Source organism: Dendrobates tinctorius, unplaced genomic scaffold (genome assembly GCF_039654945.1).
Source record: "Dendrobates tinctorius isolate UK_male_01 unplaced genomic scaffold, ASM3965494v1 ptg000059l, whole genome shotgun sequence".
Classification (NCBI taxonomy): domain Eukaryota; kingdom Metazoa; phylum Chordata; class Amphibia; order Anura; family Dendrobatidae; genus Dendrobates; species Dendrobates tinctorius.
The window spans coordinates 9079607-9103231 of NW_027361727.1; the positions used below are offsets into that span (position 1 = coordinate 9079607).

The following is a 23625-nucleotide window of genomic DNA, read 5'->3' on the forward strand; positions in this document are numbered from 1 at the left end:
ATGTACACAGTGACTGCAGCAGCAGAATAGTGAGTGCAGCTCTGGGGTATAATACAGGATGTAACTCAGGATCAGTAATGTAATGTATGTATACAGTGACTGCACCAGCAGAATAGCGAGTGCAGCTCTGGGGTATAATACAGGATGTAACTCTGGATCAGTACAGGATCAGTAATGTAATGTATGTACACAGAGCCTTTAATATTTGTGTAGATTATAATTGTATATCATACTCTTTATGCCATTAAATGTTTTGCTGCAGTTTCAGTCCCCTCCTGTTTCTTGTGTCTGAATATTTATCTAATGAAGCATCATCCCCCTCCATCCCCCCCATCTGTTCCCCATCATCAGACACAGTCCACATGTTGCTGCTGTCTCTACTAAGGAAAATCCAGCAACAACACAATGATGAGTCACTCACAGGATGGTTTCTTGTCTGAGCGGCTTGTGTACATATTGGCAGATATATTAGGGCATAGTCAGATACAATAATGTTACAATTAGCATAGACTTTCTCAATTATAATATGGGATGTATCACTATGGAGTTTTTTACAGTGCATTTCATCGGCAAAAGCCTTGCCAAAATCACATGAAAAAGGCACATTTTGCCTTTATTTACATTCGGAAAACACGTCATAGAATTGTCATACAGCTTTTTTTTCACACGATTGTAATAAAAATTGTTTAATTTCCATCCAGACCCACGTCTGATCTAAGTGTCAATTTTTACGATCATTTATGTGTCCGTTTTTCTCATATTAACTGAAAACATTTGTTCTCTTCTCCTGGCTGTTAAATGGTAAAATACGAATAGAATCCCATTGTCATCCTTTTGTTATCCATTTATATTTATCATGAGGCCACTGACTTGCAGTAGAGAGTTTGATCTGCCGCAGGGATCAATGTACAACTTGTCTCTATCTCTTCATGTATTCTTGTGGACTATCGGTCTGCAAAAAAAGACAGGTGAAAAGGCACATTCATTGCAAGGGGTCCGTGACCTAGCCGTAAAAATAATGGATAGCGCACGTGCCAAAAAAGAAAACCCGGATATGTGATAAAGCCTAAGGGTGTGTGCACACGTTGCGGATTCTGCTGCGGATCCGCAGGCATTGTACAGTACAATGCAAATCAGTGTGATTTCAAAAGCGCAGTGCACATGCTGCAGATTTTTCTGCGCGGATTTGCTGCGGTTTTAAATCCGCAGCATGTCAATTCTTTCTGCGGATTCCGCAGCGGTTTGACACCTGTTTCATTGTCCAGGTGTAAACCGCAGGCTAATCCGCAGGTAAACTGCAGGTCATTTTACCTGCGGTTTTACCTGCAAACTCCACAGCTCAGTTCGCACTTAAGGGTACGGCTCCTGTTAATAAAAAATAGATTGAGTCCATAATAAAAAGTATAAACCATAACGTTTATAGTAAAAATATGAGGGAGATAAATACAAATATGTCACGGTTTGTAATGTTCCAATTTTGTTCCAAAAAGTTGCCATCCATAGTGTTATATTTTGTCTGGTCTTATGTTAGGGGACAAGCCTCCAAGATTGGGGGATCAGCAGATGCGTTTATTAGGCCGGGGTCACACTGGCGAGGAATACGGCCGAGTGAGAGGCGCTAAAAGCACGCATTACACACGGACCAATGTTTCTCTATGGGGTCCCTCGCACCAGGCGTATATTTCTCATCCGTATTCTACACTCCGTACCAATCGCTGCATGCTGCGATTGTCAGCGTACTACGCCCGTAGTACGCCAATGCAAGTCTATGGGTGCGCAAAAAATACGGAGTACACACGGACCACACACGTGACTTGCGAGAAATACGCACCCGGTGTCTTTTAGCAAAGCCGGCAATTCAGTGCGCTATACAGTAAACTCACACTGACAGGTTTAATAAAGAAACGAAAGAATAGATATAGACACATAGAATACATATATATATATTATGCATTCTATGTGTCTATATCTATTCTTTGGTTTCTGTTATAAACCCTGTCATAGGGCTCCATTATATGTCCATTTTGCAAGCCTGCGAGAAAATCTCGCCATACGGATTACATACGGATGCTTACATGCGCAAAATATGCGACCACACCTTGATTACGGATGACATACGGAGCACTGTTTAGGGGCCATTCATCCGTATTACGCATGTAAAATACTGACCGTATTTTGCGTCGGTTAGTGTGACCCCGGCCTTAGTCACCTGTCTGTTGAATCTAAGGGGATTGAATCAGCCCTGAAACAGAGGAGGAAGCTGCGGTACAGAATGGGCCGCTCACCCCCTGGGGGGAATTTACCTTTTATGGTTACGCTGCACATATTTCCTAAACTTACAGTAAATCTGAACAGACCCGTCTACACACCCGTTTTGTCCTATCCTGGAGCAGAAACTGCACTGTACTCTGCAGGTGACATGCAATAAAAAATGCTGACAATCCAGGTCACAGGTGGGATGGGAGATGGCTTTGGGGCGGAATGATACACTGTATCAAAGTATAAGTATATGTGCACACGATGTTTTGTTTTTTTAGACTGAGTTTTTTCTAAGCTGTAGAGTTTTCGAGAGGAAGACTCTTGAGGATATGCCTTTATATTTATACTTATTTTGCTACTTATTGTAAGCATTTTTCCCAAACTTTTTGTGTTTTTTTTTTTTTTTGGGGGGGGGCATTTATTTTGCTACTGTTTCTTTTTAACTCCATTAAACAATTAAGAAATCACTAGCAGTTTCTGAAGGAAAGGCACCGGCGCGTCCTCCTGGCATATTTTCCACCTTCTCATTGATTAGTATTGTATTTGTAAATACAAAAGTTTATCAAGTACAGGTGATCTTTAGGCTAATGTCCACAAGTTGCATTCTTGCTTTTTTTTATGCAAATGCTCAGCTGCGTTTTACAGTACTGTGACATTTCCGAAATCTCATGGGCACGCATTGTTTTGTTTTTTTTCTGAATTGGAAAACTGCTCCGTTTTTGTAAACTGCAGCCTGTCACTTGTTTCAGCATTTTTTTTCAGAGTTTTTAATAAGTGCAAAAACTCCGCAAAAAACACAGCTATCAGGAGTTGCTGTGTTTTTGATGCTAAACCTAAGGAGATTGCATCATATATATATATTTTTTTTGGGGGGGTACTAAACTATCAGCATGCACAAAAGACAATAAAAATGAAAAAAAAAAAATCAGCAAAACCTTCTTTTTGTGAGCAGCTTCTTTACTGCCAAGTGAGCAGGTTTTGCCAACAAAAAAAAAAATGCAGTAAGAACGCAACATGTGAACATTGTCTTAAGGTGGAAACCACCAGGAGAATGGTCCACGCATGGTGCCTGGAAACCTGAGCAGTTAAAAGACGCTCAAAAGACTGAACATATTAATAGCAAGTAACTTTTACATAGAAATATGTTTTGAGCGTTTTGTTAACACTTTTTAATAGGCTTTCAACATGGAATCTGCCTGTAATAGGCATCGTGTGAACACGCCTGAAAGGGGTCAGGACAGGAGAGATTTGTGCCGCTGCTATGGTGGACTCACAGAGGATTGTCTAGACATGAACCCATTGTAACAAACCCTCAGCTGCGAGAAGTGTTCCATCTGAAGAAATGTAAGGATTTGTTTTCACTTACTAATATCAAGTGGTTTAAAAAAAAAAAAAAAAAGTATTGAAGTGTTCAATGAAGTCTATTGGAAAGTTTTTGTACTTCACAAAGAAATCGTTCAGTGACACTTGAGCTCTGCTACATCAGGGTAAGGCTGCACAGAATGAGTGTTGTGACCGTCCATGGGTTTCCCCCCAGGTCCTCCTGCCCTCCAGATGACGCCTAAAGCTCGGCTTTAAGGATCAGCCTATCAGGGATCAGTATGCAGATTGATGGGTGTGTCCTGAGTGCTTGAGGCTGCTGCTGAGGATTGTGCATCCAGGATCGGTCAGCTGCAGATTAGTGCGGAGATCATCATAGGAGCGAGGAGGTGCGTACGTGTGTGCTATAGATGTATATAAAAGTGTGCGTTGCATGTATAAACAGCTCTGGCGAAAATTAAGAGACCACTGCAAGATTTTCAGTTTGTCTGATTTTTCTTTTTTTAGGTATATTTTTAAAATGTAAATTGCTCTTTTATTCTATAAACTACTGACAACGTCTCTGAATTTCCAAGCACTAAATTTTGTATTTTCAGAAAATGAGAAATGGTCAAAAGAACAAAAAAAATGCAGATTGCTTGCAGACCTCAAATAATGCTAAGAAAACAAGTTCTTAATCATTTAGAAACAACAATACTAATGTTTTACCTCAGGAAGAGTTCAGGAATCAATATTTTGTGGAGTAACCATGATTGTTAATCACAGCTTTCCTGCGTTTTGGCTGCTTTCCACCAGTCTCTCACACTGCTTCTGGGTGACATTATGCCACTCCTGGTACAAAAATGTAAGCAGTTCTTCTTTGTTTGGTTGCTTGTGACTATCCATCTTCCTCCTGATTACATTCCAGAGGTTTTCACTGGGGTTCAGGTCTGGAGATTGGGCTGGCCATGACAGGGATTTGATGTGGTGGTCCTTCATCCACACATTGATTGACCTAGCTGTGTGGTATGGCGCATTGTCCTGCTGGAAAAACCAGTCCTCAGAGTTGGGGAACATTGCCTGAGCAGAAGGAATCAACTGTTTTTCCCGGATAACCTTGTATGCAGCTTGATTCATACGTCCTTCACAAAGATTAACCTGCCCAATTCCAGCCTTGCTGAAGCATCGCCAGATCATCACCGATCCTCCACCAAATTTCACAGTGGGTGCAAGACACTGTGGCTTGTATGCCTCTCCAGGTCTCTGTCTAACCATTAGACCAGGTGATGGGCAAAGCTGAAAATTAGACTAATCAGAGAAGATTACCTTTCTCCAGTCCTCTATGGTCCAATCCTTATGGTCTTTGGCAAACTTCAGCCTGGCTCTCCTTTGCTTCTCATTGGGGTTTTTTTCTAGATTTACATGACTTGAGCCCTGCCTCTAGGAGCCTGTTACGAACTGTTCTTGCCATGAACTTCACCCCAGCTGTAGGTGAAGTTCATGGCAAGTTGGAGGTCACTTGATGTCATCCTGCAGTTGCTGAGTGACATTCGAATAAGGTGACGGTCATCCTGGACAGTGGAGAGTGGTTTTCGCCCTCTGCGGGTCTGTAGCTTCGTTGTCCCCAATGTCTGCTGCTTGACCTTGTTGTAATGGACTGCCGTCTTAGAAAATTTAAGGATGGAGGCAACATGACGCTCCCTGTATCCCTCTCCTAGTAGAGCCAGAATTGAGCCCTTGTTTTCCTCACTCAAGACTTTTCTTTTCAACTCTTTGGCATGGTTAGAAGTTATTTTTTCATTCCTACTACTTTTGGGATATTACTAGCACTTGTTTTGCCATCCAGCTTGTCCTATTGCAAGAATATTGTGATCACCACAGCAGGGTTTTTTTTATACTTTCCTTTGTTAAATAAGATTTGGTTCAGGTAATTACCTAATCAGAAGCACATTAAGTAGAATGAGGTGTACTCTGGTTGGAATTCAACTGGAATGGCTGTCAGACATGTAAAGAAGCTGATTTTTATAAAACTGTGCAGTGGTCTCTTAATTTTTGCCAGAGCTGTATATATGTGTGTGATGGATGTATAGGTGTGTACATGTGTGCTATAGCTGTATATAAATGTGTACATGTGGGTAATATATATGTGTACATATGTGCGTTGGATGTATATATGTGTGTATAAAATGTATGTATATATGTGTATACCTGTGGGCAATGGATGTATGTGTATTATACATGTGATACGTGTGTTAAAGATGTACATAAGTGTACATGTGTGCAATGCATGTTTATGTGTGTTAGGCCGCTTTCAAACTTCAGGCTTTCGGTATCCAGCATGGGACGGCGAAAAACCGGACTGCCGGATCCGGCCGCATACGCAGACACCGGATCCTTCTTTCTGCCGGATATATTCCTGGCAGAGAAGGTTTCCGGGCATGCGCAGTGCGAAAAACCGGTCCGGCGTTGGGAATAAACGTTGCATGCAACGTTTTTTCCAGACGGCGGACTGGCTATTTTCTCCGGATCCGGAAAAAAACGGACACGCCGCATTGCCTTCTGGCGCAATGCGGCAGCAATGAAACAGCACGGGGAGAAAGCCAGATCTGGTCGTAACAGGCCCCAGATCCGGCAGTACGGTTTTTCGCCACACCATGCCGGATACCGAAAGCCTGAAGTGTGAAAGCGGCCTAAATGTGTACGACGGATGTATAGATGTGTATGTGAACAATCACACACTTGTATTAGTCTATGGGATGATACATGTACACATATGTGGAATATTGTGTGGGTATGTATACTGTGTGTGCATTTTGTATGTATGTGATATTCTGTGTATATTGTACATGTGTATAGCGTGCATGCAGTTTTGGTGCGTCTGATATTGTGTATGTACATGCTGTATGTGATCGTGTATGAACTGTATGTGTTTACAGTGTATTTTCCATCGTTGTATGAGTGTGTGTATATATAATACTAGCTGAAGAGCCCGGCGCTGCCCGGGCATAGTAACTAACTGTGGTTAGTTATAGCAAATTATAATTATCCTCCATCCCATAGTCGAGTGCCCATATACCCATCACACATATCCAACATCCCATAGTCCCATGCCCATATACCCATCATACATATCCTCCATCCCATAGTCGAGTGCCCATATACCCAACATACATATCCTCCATCCCATAGTCCCATGCCCATATACCCATCATACATATCCAACATCCCATAGTCCCGTGCCCATATACCCATCATACATATCCTCCATCCCATAGTCGAGTGCCCATATACCCAACATACATATCCTCCATCCCATAGTCGAGTGCCCATATACCCATCATACATATCCTCCATCCCATAGTCCCGTGCCCATATACCCATCACACATCCACCATCCCATAGTGCCATGCCCATATACCCATCATACATATCCAACATCCCATAGTCCCATGCCCATATACCCATCATACATATCCTCCATCCCATAGTCCCATGCCCATATACCCATCATACATAGCCTCCATCCCATAGTCCCGTGCCCATATACCCATCATACATATTCGCCATCCCATAGTCCCATGCCCATATACCCATCACACATCCTCCATCCCATAGTCCCGTGCCCATATACCCATTATGACATCATCATCACCATTGCAACCTATTAAGACATCATCGTCACCATGGCAACCATTGTGACAGCATCTTCGCCATTGCAACCTATTATGACATTAGCGTCTCCATGGCAACCATGACATCATAATGAGGGGTGGGGCTTGCAACCTATGATGACATCAGCGTCGCCATGGCAACCATTATGACATCATAATGAGGGGTGGGGCTTGAAACGCACACACTTTTTCCCCATTATGTAGATAGGGGCAAAATTGCTTGGTGAATTGGAACACGCGGGGTTAAAATTTCACCTCACAACATAGCCTATGACGCTCTAGGGGTCCAGACGTGTGACTGTGCCAAATTTTGAGGCTGTAGCTGCGACGGTGCGGATGCCAGTCCCGGACATGCACACACACGCACATTGAGCTTTATATATTAGATATACACTCACTGGCCACTTTATTAGGTACACCTGTCCAACTGTGTGTTAAGACTTAATTTCTAATCAGCCAATCACATGGCGGCAACTCAGTGCATTTAGGCATGTAGACATGGTCAAGACAATCTCCTGCAGTTCAAACCGAGCATCAGTATGGGGAAGAAAGGTGATTTGAGTGCCTTTGAACGTGACATGATTGTTGGTGCCAGAAGGGCTGGTCTGAGAATTTCAGAAACTGCTGATCTACTGGGATTTTCACGCACAACCATCTCTAGGGTTTACAGAGAATGGTCCGAAAAAGAAAAAAAATCCAGTGAGCGGCAGTTCTGTGGCCGGAAATGCCTTGTTGATGCCAGAGGTCAGAGGAGAATGGGCAGACTGGTTCGAGCTGATAGAAAGGCAACAGTGACTCAAATTGCCACCCGTTACAACCAAGGCAGGCAGAAGAGCATCTCTGAACGCACAGTGCGTCGAACTTTGAGGCAGATGGGCTACAGCAGCAGAAGACCACACCGGGTACCACTCCTCTCAGCTAAGAACAGGAAACTGAGGCTACAATTTGCACAAGCTCATCGAAATTGGACAGTAGAAGATTGGAAAAACGTTGCCTGGTCTGATGAGTCTCGATTTCTGCTGCGACATTCGGATGGTAGGGTCAGAATTTGGCGTAAACAACATGAAAGCATGGATCCATCCTGCCTTGTATCAACGGTTCAGGCTGGTGGTGGTGGTGTCATGGTGTGGGGAATTTTTTCTGGGCACTCTTTGGGCCCCTTGGTACCAATTGAGCATCGTTGCAACGCCACAGCCTACCTGAGTATTGTTGCTGACCATGTCCATCCCTTTATGACCACAATGTACCCAACATCTGATGGCTACTTTCAGCAGGATAATGCGCCATGTCATAAAGCTCGAATCATCTCAGATTGGTTTCTTGACCATGACAATGAGTTCACTGTACTCAAATGGCCTCCTCAGTCACCAGATCTCAATCCAATAGAGCATCTTTGGGATGTGGTGGAACGGGAGATTCGCATCAGGGATGTGCAGCCGACAAATCTGCGCCAACTGTGTGATGCCATCATGTCAATATGGTCCAAAATCTCTGAGGAATGCTTCCAGCACCTTGTTGAATCTCTGCCACGAAGAATTGAGGCAGTTCTGAAGGCAAAAGGGGGTCCAACCCCTTACTAGCATGGTGTACCTAATAAAGTGGCCAGTGAGTGTATATATGATGTCTTTATTCGCTCTGTACATATAATATACATATGATATACAGTATGTCACTGGTGTGTGTACATTATATATGTAATGTGTTGGATTGCTGCTCATTTATCGACAGTTTATCAACGACTTCAGTTTCTATAAGATAAGGGTGGACACAGTAGCAGGGCGCGGTGTGGACACAGTAGCAGGGCGCGGTGTATCGGTATGGAGAAGATGTACACTCGTGTGTCTACACTTGTGACGTGTGCGATGTATGGGCTGTGTATGTGATGTGTACGGGTGTCTGTGTGTGATATATATGTATTAGTGATGTAAGTGTGCATTGTGCTGTACCTGATTTGATGTGTATGACTATGCTGTACCCCACCATATACGTGTGTGATACGTTTTTGTTCGGCCATCCTCATGAGTTGCAGGTATCGATCTCCTGCGGACGTTTCTTTCTGTCGCTCATTATATTGCTATCTCTTCCCTCCTTGTCTTTCGATGTTTGCGGATATTAATACATGAGCTCGTGCGCTTATCACAGATTTTTCACTTTTTTTTTCACCTTGTGCAGATTTTCGCAGTCTCTGTTTCCCTTGAGTTACAGTTTGGAGATTGCGCCATGTGGATGAGTGACGCCACAATGCTCCTTGTGGTCCTGGCCATGACTGTTGGCCTTGTAGTCGCCTCTCCAATACAATCCACCCCATTCCCAGACCTTGATGATGATTATTTGGACACCGTGGAGCCCCCCTCTGTAGTTGACGGCAGCCTCATCGGTATAATGCAGGAGGTGGAGAAACTGATGAAGGACACGGATGCCAAGCTGAAGAATGCTGTGAAAGAGGTAAAATACAAAACTGCAATACCAGATACATCCATTGAGTGGCGCTGTTTATGGGCAAAAATAACCCCAAAAGTTCATTCTAATCTCTGACATCTCCTTTGATGACCCCATAATCAGTGCGGTCGCCAAAAGAAAAGGGGGCCCCTTAGCAAACATCAAAATGGGCCCCTGTCATGGTGCAGAGTTGAGTCACCTACAGTAGGACAGAATAGACTGAGCTTCTTTGCTCTCTGCACCCTTTCAGCAACCCTTGGGACTTTTGTTATACCGTTAGTTCTTCTAGAGAGAAGTATTATGCACAGGGAATGGGACCAGCCAGGTGCATGCCCCCCTCTTACTATGGTTTGCAGACTCTTGCCCACGATACAAGATATTTTGCTGTTATGGGTTTTCGATTGGACTGATCCTAAATACTGGGAACAAGGGTCCTAATTACAAGAAGAATAAGGCAACCGTGTTGTACGGGCTGGTGACACAACTTCCTTGGACTACTATGGGCCCATGCTGGATACGGGGGTAGCAATCGCACTGGGCCCAGGAGCAAAAGGCGACTTTAAAGTTCCGATAGTTGGGGTAGCGATTTGAAATTTTGCATTCGGATCCATGAGTTTCAAGCTTCGCCTTTAGGTGGCGTGTTTCATCAGATGCAAAAATACAAAGGTTTTCTTCCACGGAAGGATCTCTATTGCCCCTCAATCCCATAGTCAGGCCAGTCCACATATTACTAATGCAACTTTGAAATAGGAAAGCTTGGGGTGTCCGGGAGAGTCGGACCCCCTATATCTCTGTACATGCACAATGACACCGTTTACTGCTTGTATAGTGGAGATAAAGTTCTCGCCTGGGCAGCTGTTGGAGCTGCATGGTCTTATCAGATCCAGATCGGCTCTGCAACCTTGGTCAGGATGATATTTTCCCCTGTAACCGAGGCACCAGTGTGTCAGTTCTGGTCACAGGGACAAATTGGCAACGAAACTGATAATTTGTTGTAAAGGTCTCACATGACTATACTGTATCTAAAAAAACAATGCAAATAATTACAAGAAAAATCAAGAAAAATAAAGAAACAACTAGCACAAAATACAGATATAGATCGATTACCAGTGATCACAAACTATACATATCTTGTAATGGAACTTAGGCAATGCTCACATAGGAGCTGGAAACATCCATCATAGATCCGGACAAAACAGCCCGGAATGTTGTACTAACGATAACTCTATGTGGGAGCTACAAATATAACGATTAATCCTGGTATTCAGTTTTCTACCCTTATGGGGCTATGTGCACACACTGCGGAATCACCTGCGGGTTTTTCCCAGCGGAACCGCAGGTAAAGTGACCTGCGGTTTCACACCTCTACTATGTTAATGGTGTGAAACCGCAGCGGAATCCGCAGAAACAATTAACATGCTGCAGTTTATAAACCGCAGCAAAACCGCAGCATGAGCGCTGCGGTTTTGAAAACCCATAGGGTTACATGGTACTGTACCATGTCGGCGGAACTGCTACGGTTCCGCAGGGCCGGAACCGCAGCAAAAACCGCAGCGTGTGCACATAGGGTCTGTGCACACATTGCAGATTTGTCGCATTTTTTTTTTTCTGCTCAGAATTCTGATGCCAGCAAAGGGAGTGAGAAGCTCGATGTCTAAGGCACACGTTGCTCTTTTTTGACTTGCAGATTAGTGGGGCAAAATCTGCACCCAAAATGCGTGTAATAAACGTAACAACTATTTTACGCAGAATTTTTCCTGCCAAGAGATGCAGAAATTTCTGTACCGAATCCTTAACGTGTGAACAGACCCTTATGTCTGGTGTCCAACAAGAATGCTACCGTTCTCTGACAGCAAAGAGAGGTCTTGAAAATGACAAAGGACATTCGAACGTCTCATTAGACAATAATTATTGAATGGCGTATTAATGAATGGCCATGTGTTACATTTTGTATGGCCGTTAATGGGTTAACCCCGTCCTGACTTCTGCAGACTCTGGGTTTTCTGTGCAAGACTCCGGAATGTTATCTTTTCAGCTCTGATTTTGTCACGTGCTTCCATATAACCGCAGATCCTTTTTTTTTTTTTTTTTTTGGCAACGTGTTATATAAAAACATAGAAGACGTCTAGGATGAAATAACGGGGCTGAGAATTTCCAGAAAAATCGCCGCATGGAAAATAACCACAAAAAAACCCCCAGCTCATTTCTTTCCATGAAACAAAACCAAATGTCTGAAAGAAAAGTATGTCTCTTAAAGGGGCAGCGCTAACTTGACTTAAAGGAAGCCTTCACATTTATATAGCATGTTGTACTTTTAGGTTATCTGGTTAGACCTGCTATAAGATTTCCAGGGGTAAAATTGGGTTAGATGGGTTGGCAGACATACATTAGAAGCTGGCTTTGATTTATCTAGGGTCCTATGCTCCAGTCCCTACCAAAGCAGCTTCTGTTATTTACTTTTAATGACTTGTGAGCAGTGACTAGTGGTAGCCATATAAGCATTAGGTCACATATCGGGCAATGGGGTAAAACTTAGTCCATGTCAGTTTCCAAAGGATTATCTGTAGAACTGAATATGCAGCTTTGGATGTGATTGGAGTATAATACACAAAGCGTAAAATTGTATTAATTTCTCGGCGACTAGCAGTTATTGAAGGCATCACCCATATTTCTCATTATTGGCTTCTGGAAAAGCTGGGTGGACCTTGTTCCGGAAGTGAGCAGTGGCGTACTGATCGCAGTCGCAGAGGGTGCAACTGCAAGCCAGGCCTGAGCTGGAGGGGGGCCTGCTGAGGCCAGCAGCTATTTAACCTGGAAGTGCGTCCGAGTACTCACATTCACCTGAAATATAATGTGGAGCAGAGACCCGCCGGGTTCCTGCACTGCAATATAAGCTGCCGGCCAATCAGAGGCCAACAACTGGCCTTGGCGTGCAAGTTACTGGCGGTGCACCAGTGACGTCATGCATTGCCTGTTGCTTGCACAGTGAAGTCACCTGCCAGCTTCTGCGCCGGCTATAGAAGAGGACACTGCATGTCGTGGGAGCAGAGAAGGTGAGAAGAATTGTTTACATTTTAGTTTACATTTGTTGGAGATGAGATGCAGAACAGGGACATTATTACTGGGAGAAGTCCAGGATAGGGGTCATTGTTACTGGACGAGGCTTAGGATGGGGACATTATTACTGGAGGGGGACCGGGATGGTGGACATTGTTACTGGAGGGGGACCGGTATTGGGGGACATTGTTAGTGGAAGAGGCCCAGGATGGGGGAAATTGTTACTGGAAGGGGACCGGGATGGAGACATTGTTACTGGAAGGGGACTGGGATGGGGGACACTGTTACTGGAGGGGGACCGGGATGGGGGACCCAGTTACTGAAGGGGGACCAGGATGAGGGACATTGTTGCTGAAAAGGGCCCACAATGGAGGGCATTGTTACTGGAAAGGGCCCACAATGGAGGGCATTGTTACTGGAAGGGGCCCAGGATGGAGGGCATTGTTACTGGAAGGGGCCCAGGATGGAGGGCATTGTTACTGGAAGGGGCCCAGGATGGAGGGCATTGTTACTGGAAGGGGCCCAGGATGGAGGGCATTGTTACTGGAAGGGGCCCTGGATGGTGGGCATTGTTACTGGAAGGGGCCCGGGATGGGGGATACTGTTACTGGAGGGGGACGGGGATGGGGGACATTGTTACTGGAAGGGGCCCACAATGGAGGACATTGTTACTGGAAGGGGCCTACAATGGAGGACATTGTTACTGGAAGGGGCTCAGGATGGAGGACATTGTTACTGGAAGGGGACCAGGATGGAGGGCATTGTTACTGGAAGGGGCCCAGGATGGAGGGCATTGTTACTGGAAGGGGCCCAGGATGGAGGGCATTGTTACTGGAAGGGGCCCTGGATGGAGGGCATTGTTACTGGAAGGGGCCCGGGATGAGGGATACTGTTACTGAAAAGGGCCCAGGATGGGGGACATTGTTACTGGAAGGGGCCCACAATGGAGGACATTGTTACTGGAAGGGGCTCAGGATGGAGGACATTGTTACTGGAAGGGGCCCAGGATGGAGGACATTGCTACTGGAAGGGGCCCAGGATGGAGGGCATTGTTACTGGAAGGGGCCCAGGATGGAGGGCATTGTTACTGGAAGGGGCCCAGGATGGAGGACATTGTTACTGGAAGGGGCCCAGGATGGGGGACATTGTTAATGGAAGGGGACCAGGATGGGGGTCATTGTTACTGGAAGGAGACCAGGATGGAGGACATTGTTAATGGAAGGGGACCAGGATGGGGGTCATTGTTACTGGAAGGGGTCCAGGATGGGGGTCATTGTTACTGGAAGGGGACCAGGATGGTGAGCATTGTTACTGGAAGGGGACCAGGATGGTGGGCATTGTTACTGGAGGTGGGGGCCCAGGTCCAAATATTGCATTGGGTCCCATCAGATTCTAGTTATGATACTGGAAGCAAGGGTTGCACTACTACTGCCTAGGCATTAGGCAAGTTGGGTGACCGCTCCTGTGGGAGCACTTTTTGATTCTTCTTTGAAGAGACTGGTGACTCAGGAGCCTCAGAATCTTCATGTACTCCGTTCCCGGGAGCTGCTGTAGTTTTTAATGTTTATAAATTATGGATGAATCAGCGGATTCAGAGTATTTTAAGCTCAATTTCTCATCTGAGGCAGAATATAAATTACATGAGCTGATTGGCATGATGGCGGCACGAAAATGAACTTCTCACCCTCAATTATTACTGTTATTTCAAAAGTCGTCAATAAAAAAACCCACGAGTCTCCATCTTGGTTTCTGTTACTTCATTGTAACATATTCATGTTTTCTTTAGCTGGATGCAGAAAAACTCGCAGAAGACAACGTCTCCCTAGAAGACCTGCCACCCAATTATCACAATGAGACAGTAAAAGAAACAAAGGTGGGAAATGCCACTATTGTGACCAAGGAGGAGATCATCAAGGTAATGATATGGATAAACTGATACAATTTACAAGGGTGGGGGATCAAGTTTTAGTTTCTGCAGGAATCCACTGTGGCATTTTTGGGTTCTGCTGTAGTATCTTGAGTCTAATTTTGTTCTTTTACAGAAGTTTGGATCCTGCCGGTCTGTTCTACAATAGGTTGGGTCTTAATATGTTGTGTTGCAACATTTGGGTCCCTCTGGACTCCATTGTGGTAGTTTGATCCCTACTGGTTTCTGCTAGGTTGTGTTCTAATAGTTTGAGTCCTCCTAAACATTTCTCCATTAGATTGGGTCCTTCTGGATTTTTCTACAATAAGTTGGGTTCTAATAGGCTCTTCTGCAGTCATTTGGGTCTTGTTGAGCTCTCTTTTCATACCTTAGTTTCTGCTCGGTAATCCTAAATTCTGGTATGCTTTATTGGGATACTTCAGCCTTGCTGAGCTCTACTGATGTAGGACCAATGTTACTTTAAGTTTAACCCCCCCGAAATTCTTAGAAAAGTTATGGAAGAAAATGAAAACTTTATACAGCAGGATATTGATAATTAAGGTGTGTCCCCCCCCCCCCCCCCCCATATAGATTAGATTACACTTTTTATCAATAACTTATCCTTCAGGCTTTGTAAAATTCAGCATTTTTGTAATATGTCATTACCTTATTTTGTTTCCCTCTCTTCCAAACACTGTGCTGCAGTGCTGTTTCAATTCCCAGTTCATGCTCCTTTCCAAAGCTGCTCAGCAAAAGATCCGTACACCGTATTCAAACAATGAACCCCAATTTCAGGAGAAAATGCCTTGGTAATCTACAAATATAATCAGGGCTTAGACTGAAAGAAAATAGGACAAAAACCTACAGAAAAGATAAAAAGGGCAAAAAAACAATTGCAAAAATAATTATATTTGATATTTAAATCAATTTCTATATCTAGTTATAAATATGAAAAGAAAATTTCTGTACACAGAATGTTTGAATATTCTGAAAAAGAAAACTAAAAAGATATAAAATGTGTTGTTTTGCAGTGTTGCTTTGTCAGAGTCTTTGACAAAGTAACATATTGAAACACATGGAGTGGTGATGAAGGGGTTCAGGCCAGGTCAGTATTAATTGATTAACCTGAGTGTCATTTAATTCAGTTTTTATTATTTTTTCACTGTGAGCAATTACCGCTTTTGCTACTTTTCACTTTACAATCTTCAATCGGTGGTCTGTTATTAGTTTTGCACAGTGGCTCAGTGGTTAGCACTGCAGCCTTGCAGCGCCGGGGTTCTGGGTTCAAATCCCACCAAGGGATAGCGCTATATAAATGATTAAAATAAATATTTATTCAAATATATTCCTATGTCCAATTATACAGGTAGATGCAACTAGATGTGTGTGTGTGTGTATATATATTATATACTGTATATATTATACAGTATATACACTGTATATTGTGAGGCAGTGACTGGTGATGCGAGGATCGTTACGTGTCCCCCAGGATGATGATGGAGTCCTATTAGACCCCCTGAAGTGCCTTGTGTTCACAGCAGGATGCCTGTGAGTCACAAGGCAGAGAGAAAAGTGAGCATGGACCTGGTCAGGTTATTTGGCCAAGGCATTATTCAGTAAAAACCCAGCATGGTCTTTTATTTTTGGAGCGATCTACAGGATGGTAGTGGGCTGGGTCTTACAAGTGGCAATGGCCACAGATTCCTGTTTAAACCCTGCAGTATAGGGTTTTCGGTGTGTGAGTGTTGGTCTTGGAAGCAGACCGAGCAGGAGGCTTCTGCAGAACGCTTTCTGTGTGAGGTAATACAGAGCCAGCTGAGCCTGAAGCATGGCACCACGGCGTACACGGCGGTGCCATCTCTCACGACAGCGGTCCTGGACTGTATTTGATTTTCCCGGCTGCGATCCGGAGGATACAGCGTGCTGTGCACTGTGTGAGTTTTTTTTTTCTTTTTGGACATTAAAACACGTTTTGTTGTGGACTTGCTTTGGTCACTGCCTCATCACTGCACCGCGTGGACACCGCTGCACTACATATGGTTGGAGAATGCGGGCAGTGTGAATTGAGGCATACCCCAACGCCAGCTGCATGGCTGTCATTAGGACTGCCACGTTGCAACCCAAGGCCTGCAGACAAAATTTAGGAGATCCTGAGGCAGCTGGTCCTCAAACAGCAACAAACTACAGAGGTACTTTTTGAGCGTATTGCGATTGATCTGATAGGGCCAATAGTAAATCCCCCACGGGGTCACCAACACACATTAGTAGTCGTAAGACTACGCCACCCGGTATCCAGAGGCGATACCACTCCGCCACACCTCAGCTAAACTAATAGCCCGTGAACTATTTGCCATGTTTTGTCGCCTTGGGCTACCCAAGGAGATCCTGACAAATCAGGGAACTCCTTTTATGTGTAAGGTGACCAGAGAGCTATGCAAGTTGCTCCAGATTAAACTGCTACATACGTCAGTGTACCATCCACAAATGGATGGGTTGGTGGAGAGGTTTAATAAGACCCTCAAGGCCATGCTCAAAACGGTAGTCGCCAAGGATGGGAGGGATTAGGGCAGTAACATGTCCTATCTAATGTTCGCCATCCGTGAGGTACCGCAGGTGTCTACAGGGTTCTCCCTATTTGAGCTCTTGTATGGCAGGCACCCAAGGGGACTGCTGGATGTAGCCAAGGAGATGTGGGAACAGGAGCCCACTCCTCATAAGAGTGTCATCGAGCATGTGGCAAGTATGCAGGACCAGATTGCTGCCGTGTGACCCATAGTAAAGAAGCATCTGTTGGATGCCCAGGCCGCTCAAAGCCGCATGTATAATAAAAGGGCCACAGTCAGGACCTTTAAAGAAAGGATTGCGTGTTGGTCCTCGTGTCCACCACAGAGAGTAAGCTAATGGCCAAGTGGCAGGGGCCATTTGAGATACGGGGGAAGGTAAGCAAAGTGAATTATAAGTTGTACCAGCCCGGGAAAAGGAAACCCAAGCAAATGTACCACGTAAACCTACTAAAGGATTGGGAATGTTTGGTCACGGAGGCAACTCCGGTCATACCAACAGGGGTCCCTCTGAGTCTGGCCAAGGACACAGTAGGGAGTCAGGTTAAGATAAATGATGCTCTCGCCGAACAGCAGCGGCGGGAGGCTCGGGCCTTGGTGCAGCAGAATACGGACATATTCTCAGAGCTGCCGGGACAGACCACTGTGATACAACATGACATAGTCACCAAGCCCCATGTTAGGGTACGGATGAAACCATATCGAGTGCCAGAAGCCCAAAGGCAAGCCATCGCGGCTGAGGTGAAGCAAATGCTCCAGTTGGGAGTTATTGAGGAGTCCAGAAGTGAGTGGGCCAGCCCCATTATCCTAATTCCAAAACCAGACGTGTCATTACGCTTCTGTAATGGCTTCAGGAAGTTAAATGAGGTGTGAAAATTTGACCACTACTCCATGCCAAGGGTAGACTAGCTAATTGAGTGACAGGTGAAGGTCCAGTACTTCACCACGTTGGATCTCACAAAAGGTTACTGGTAGGTTCCCTTAACAGAGTCAGCGAAAGAAACCACTGCTTTTATAACACCAGAGGGGCCCTTTCAATATGTTGTCTTGCCTTTTGGGTTACATGGGGCTCCAGCCACATTACAGAGGCTGATGGACATTCTGTTAGCACCTCATCGGGATTACCCGGCAGAATATTTTGATGACAGTCATCTTTAGTATTGACTGGGATGCCCATCTGTCCAAGGTACAAGCAATACTGGAGTCTCTCAGAATCATGGGGTTAACAGCAAACCGAAAGAAATGCGCAATAGGACTCACAGAGGCCTGGTACTTGGGGTACGTGATCGGCCGCGAGGTTATCAAGCCCCAAGTAAACAAAATTGAGGGCATGCAAAACTGGCCTAAGCCCTTAAGTACCAAACAGGTAAGGGCATTCCTTGGCATCAATGGGTACTACGGCCGGTTTATACCCAATTTTTCTGGGAAATCAGCACCCCTAAAGGACCTGTTAAAAGGTAAGAAGACGATGGACAGCCCCGACTTCAAGAAAACCATTGTTGTCCAAACTGATGCCTTGGAGGTAGGCCTAGGAGCTGCGTGCTCACAAGAGGTGAACAGGGATGAGCATCCAGTCACCTACTTGAGCATGAAATTGACCCCGGCAGAGAGAAATTATAGCGTACTGGAGAAGGAGTGCTTGGCGATTATATGGGCCTTGGAATCCCTACGCTACTATTTTCTCAGACGTCAGCTTTGTTTGGTAACAGACCATTCACCCCTCGTCTGGATGACAAACGCAAAAGAGAGGAATACCCGAGTCACCAGGTGGTTCCTGTCCCTACAAAATTTCAGTGTCTCAGTTGAACATCGGGCAGTGAAATCAGAGGGGAATGCAGATGCCCTGTCACGGGCCCCCTGTATGGTGACAAATGTTCAACCCCACAATTTGAACAGGGGGGTATGTGAGGCAGTGACCGGTGTCATATGCAAGGGTCGCTATGTATCCCCCAGGATGAGGGCGCCTGGCGTGCCATGTGTTCACTGCAGGAAACCTGTGAGTCACAAGGCAGAGATAAAAGTGAGCATTGACCTGGTCAGGTTATTTGGAAAAGGCATTATTCAGTAAAAACCCGGCATGGGCTTTTATTTTTGGAGCGATCTACAGGATGATAATGGGGTTGGTCGCTCCACTCCAGAGCTGGGTCTTACAAGTGGCCATGGCCAGAGATTCCTGTTCAAACCCTGCAGTATAGGGTTTTGGGTGTGTCAGTGTTGGTCTTGGTAGCAGACTGAGCAGGAGGCTTGTGCAGAGCGTTTTCTGTGTGAGGCAACACAGAGCCAGCGTTGCCTAAAGCCTGGCACCTCAGCGTACACGGCGGTGCCATCGCTCGCGACAGCGGTCCTGGACTGCATTCGATTTTCCCGGCTGCGATCCGGAGGATACAGTGTGCTGTGCACTGTGTGAGTTTTTTTTTCTTTTTGGACATTAAAACACATTTTTTTGTGGACTTGCTTGGGTCACTGTCTCATCACTGCACTGTGTGGACACCGCTGCACTACAAAATATATACAGTATAGATATATACAGTTCCTTGCGAAAGTATTCAGCCCCTGGAACTTTTCAACCTTTTGCAACATATCATGCTTCAAACATAAAGATGCCAAATGTTAATTTTTGGTGAAGGATCAACAACAAGTGGAACACAATTGTGAAGCTGAATGAAATTTATTGGTTATTTTAAATTTTTGTGGAAATTTAAAAACTGAAAAGTGGGGCGTGCAATATTATTTGGCCACTTTAACTTAATACTTTGTTGCGCCACCTTTTGCTGCGATTACAGCTGCAAGTCGCTTGGGGTATGTCTCTATCAGTTTTGTACATGGAGAGACTGAAATTCTTGCCCATTCTTCCTTGGCAAACAGCTCGAGCTCAGTGAGGTTCGATGGAGATCGTTTGTGAACAGCAGTTTTCAGCTCTTTCCACAGATTCTCAATTGGATTCAGGTCTGGACTTTGACTTGGCCATTATAACACCTGGATACGTTTATTTGTGAACCATTCCATTGTAGATTTTGCTTTGTTTGGGATCATTGTCTTGTTGGAAGACAAATCCCTCCCCAGTCTCGGGTCTTTTGCAGACTCCATCAGGTTTTCTTCAAGAATGGTTCTGTATTTGGCTCCATCAATTTTAACCATCTTCCCTGTCCCTGCTGAAGAAAAGCAGGCCCAAACCATGATGCTGCCACCACCATGTTTGACAGTGGGGATGGTCTGTTCAGGGTGATGAGCCATAAAGGCCAGATTTGTGCAGTGTATGTCTGATTGTTGTCCTATGGACAGAATGTCCCACCTCAGCTGTAGATCTCTGCAGTTCATCCAGAGTGATCATGGGCCTCTTGGCTGCATCTCTGATCAGTCTTCTCCTTGTTTGAGATGAAAGTTTAAAGGGACGGCCGGGTCTCTGTAGATTTGCAGTGGTATGATACTCCTATTTCAATATGATCGCTTGCACAGTGCTCCTTGGGATGTTCAAAGTTTTGGAAATCATTTTGTATCCAAATCCAGCTTTAAACTTCTCCACAACAGTATCACGGACCTGCCTGTTGTGTTCCTTGGTCTTCATGATGTTCTCTGTGCTTCAAAGAGAACCCTGAGACTATCACAGAGCAGGTGCATTTATACAGAGACTTGATTACACACAGGTAGATTATATTTATCATCATTAGTCATTTAGGACAACATTGGATCATTCAGAGATCCACAATGAACTTCTGGAGTGAGTTTGCTGCACTGAAAGTAAAGGGGGCGAATAATATTGCACGCCCCTCTTTTCAGTTTTTGAATTTCCACAAAAATTTTAAGTAACCAAACGTTTCGTTCAACTTCACAATTGTGTTCCACTTGTTGTTGATTATTCACCAAAAATGTACACTTGGTATCGTTATGTTTTGAAGCATGATATGTGGGAAAAGGTTGAAAAGTTCCAGGGGGCTGAATACTTCACAAGGCACTGTATATATTATAGTGTGCATCTATCCCTCTCTGAAACAGTATAAAAAAGTAACTGAAGTAAATGACACCAAAAATAATCAATTCATACTGACCAGGTAGCATAGTATGGCCTGATCCACATCACTGCGATTCCCTACGTGTTTCGCCATGTTGCTTTGTAGGGGACTCTGATGAAGCATTGTAGCGAAACTCACATTCTTTAATTGAATATTCTAAAAATAAATCAAACAGTGTGTACAGGAATTTTCCATTCGTATGTATAATTAGATATAGAATTTGATTTGAATAAATAATAACATTATTTTTTGCGAGTGTTTTGTCTTTCATAGCCTATTTATTCACACTGCAGAATTCTTTTACCCAGACTGTGTGACTGTAGGGAATGGATCTTGCTGAGCAGCAAATGAAAGCCGCTTCTAAAGAAGTGTGAAGTGGGCATTGATACAGCGCTACATCATAGTGTTTGGGAAAGACGGAAGCAAAATAAGGTAATTAAATTAAATATATTACAAAAATTCATAACTATACAATGCTTAAAAGTTTAGTTAATCTTTAAAGTCAGTCTGCTTCCCAATATCCGCAGGATCGACTAACCATCTAATGTGTATGGGGGCTTCGCAACTCTGCCCAGAAAGAGGTTTTCTGTGGAGATTAAGAGATGGGCAGTGTGAATCCTAGCGCCTGACTCTTTGTTTTTTGTTTTTTTGCAGAAGATATAAGCAGCCGCCAGGTGTATCTGGCAGCGGCTTTCTCCTCTCTCCCCATTGCAATCACATTAGTGCTCAGTCAAGCGTTCATGTGTTTGGGGGAGCTCGGAGTGAGCATTGCCAGCTACTTGTGTTCAGCAGACCGCTGTCATATGCTTTGACTGCTAGAATTGTAAAAATTACTTGGTTTCCACCAGGTAAGGCTGGTTTCACATTTGCGTTTTTTAGCGCTGGAAAAAAACGCTAACCTGCGCATGCGTTTTTTCCCCTATCTTTAACATGGGTGCGCATACTTGCGCGCTTGTAAGCGCATGTATGCGATTTTCATGCGCTGCGTTTTTTTGGGGTGTGCGATTGGATTTTCCAGACGCATCATGTTGCATTTTTTGGCCCTGCAAAAAAGCGCATGCGCACATATGCGCACGTTTTGTGCTAAAAAGGGCCATTATAGCCTATGGATGCGCATATGTGCGCACTGGCATGCTCATGTAAGCGTTTTTTTGCATATGCGTTTTTTTTTTTTAACCATGGAATTTAGGGGTTTGAGTTAGAGTTAGGGTTAGTTAAGGGGGTTTAGGGTTAGGGTTAGGGTCAGGGTCAGGGTTAGGGTTGGGTTTTGGGTCAGGGTTAGGGTTTAGTATGGTTTGGTTAAGGGTTAGGGTCAGGGTTAGGGTCAGGATTAGGGTTAAGTATGGTTTTGTTAAGGGTTAGGGTCAGGGTTAGGGTTAGGGTTAGGGTCAGGGTTAGGGTTAGGGTCAGGGTTAGGGTTAAGTATGGTTTTGTTAAGGATTAGGGTCAGGGTTAGGGTCAGGATTAGGGTTAAGTATGGTTTTGTTAAGGGTTAGGGTCAGGGTTAGGGTTAGGGTTAGGGTCAGGGTCAGGGTTAGGGTTAGGGTCAGGGTTAGGGTTAGGGTTAGGGTTAGGGTTAGGGTTAGGGTCAGGGTCAGGGTTAGGGTTAAGTATGGTTTTGTTAAGGGTTAGGGTCAGGGTTAGGGTTAGGGTTAGGGTCAGGGTTAGGGTTAGGGTTAGGGTCAGGGTTAGGGTCAGGGTTAGGGTTAGGGTCAGGGTTAGGGTTAGGGTTAGGGTTAGTTAGGGTTTAGGGTTTGGGTTAGGGTTAAGTATGATTTGGTTAAGGGTTAGGGTCAGGGTTAGGGTTAGGGTTAGGGTTAGGGTCAGGGTTAGGGTTAGGGTTAGGGTTAGGGTCAGGGTTAGGGTTAGTAAAGTCATGGTTTGGGTAGTGTGAGGGGCCACCTAAAAATGTTGGAAAAAAACGCAAACGCGGTAAAAACGCGCTAAAAACGCATACAAACGCATAAAAACGCTGCGTTTTTTTCATGCATGCTCATAAAAATGCTTGAAAAAAACGCAGCAGTTGTATGCTTATGTATGCGTTTTTTCAATGCGTTTTTTTGCGGGAAAAACGCGCTGCAAAAAAAATCAAGTGTGAAACTAGCCTAACAGAGCGGATTAGAGGACAACTATGGAGCAATTAAGACCATTGCCTATCAGTCTCATTATACATTAATATTATTTCTTCCTGCAGAAAGTGGACAATAAAACCGGATCCATTTTCATCTCTGAGACTATTATATCATCACTGAGAAGTGGGGACAAGCCGCAGCATGTAAGTCTGTGTATGTGTGGACTGCACTATGGCGCTATATGAGGTGCGCAGCTCTGCGGTGATCATGGCCATTCCTATAATACTGCTCGGAGGGCACTGCCCGCTTCTGTCTGCATGTCTTAGTATGGCAGCCAATGGCGTATTACAG

The 23625-nt window shown here is 44.6% G+C and overlaps 1 protein-coding gene across 1 annotated transcript in view; it reads left to right on the forward strand.

Moving 5' to 3' along the window:
* Nucleotides 1–3860: 3860 nt before the first annotated feature.
* DKK3 (dickkopf WNT signaling pathway inhibitor 3) overlaps nt 3861–23625 on the forward strand; it is a 47923-nt gene continuing 28158 nt past the window's right edge. The window contains exons 1-4 of the mRNA XM_073578371.1: nt 3861–3968; nt 9402–9674; nt 14512–14640; nt 23397–23477. Of these exons, the coding sequence (XP_073434472.1) occupies nt 9450–9674; nt 14512–14640; nt 23397–23477 (435 nt within the window). The 5' untranslated portion in view covers nt 3861–3968; nt 9402–9449. The remainder of the gene's footprint in view (nt 3969–9401; nt 9675–14511; nt 14641–23396; nt 23478–23625) is intronic.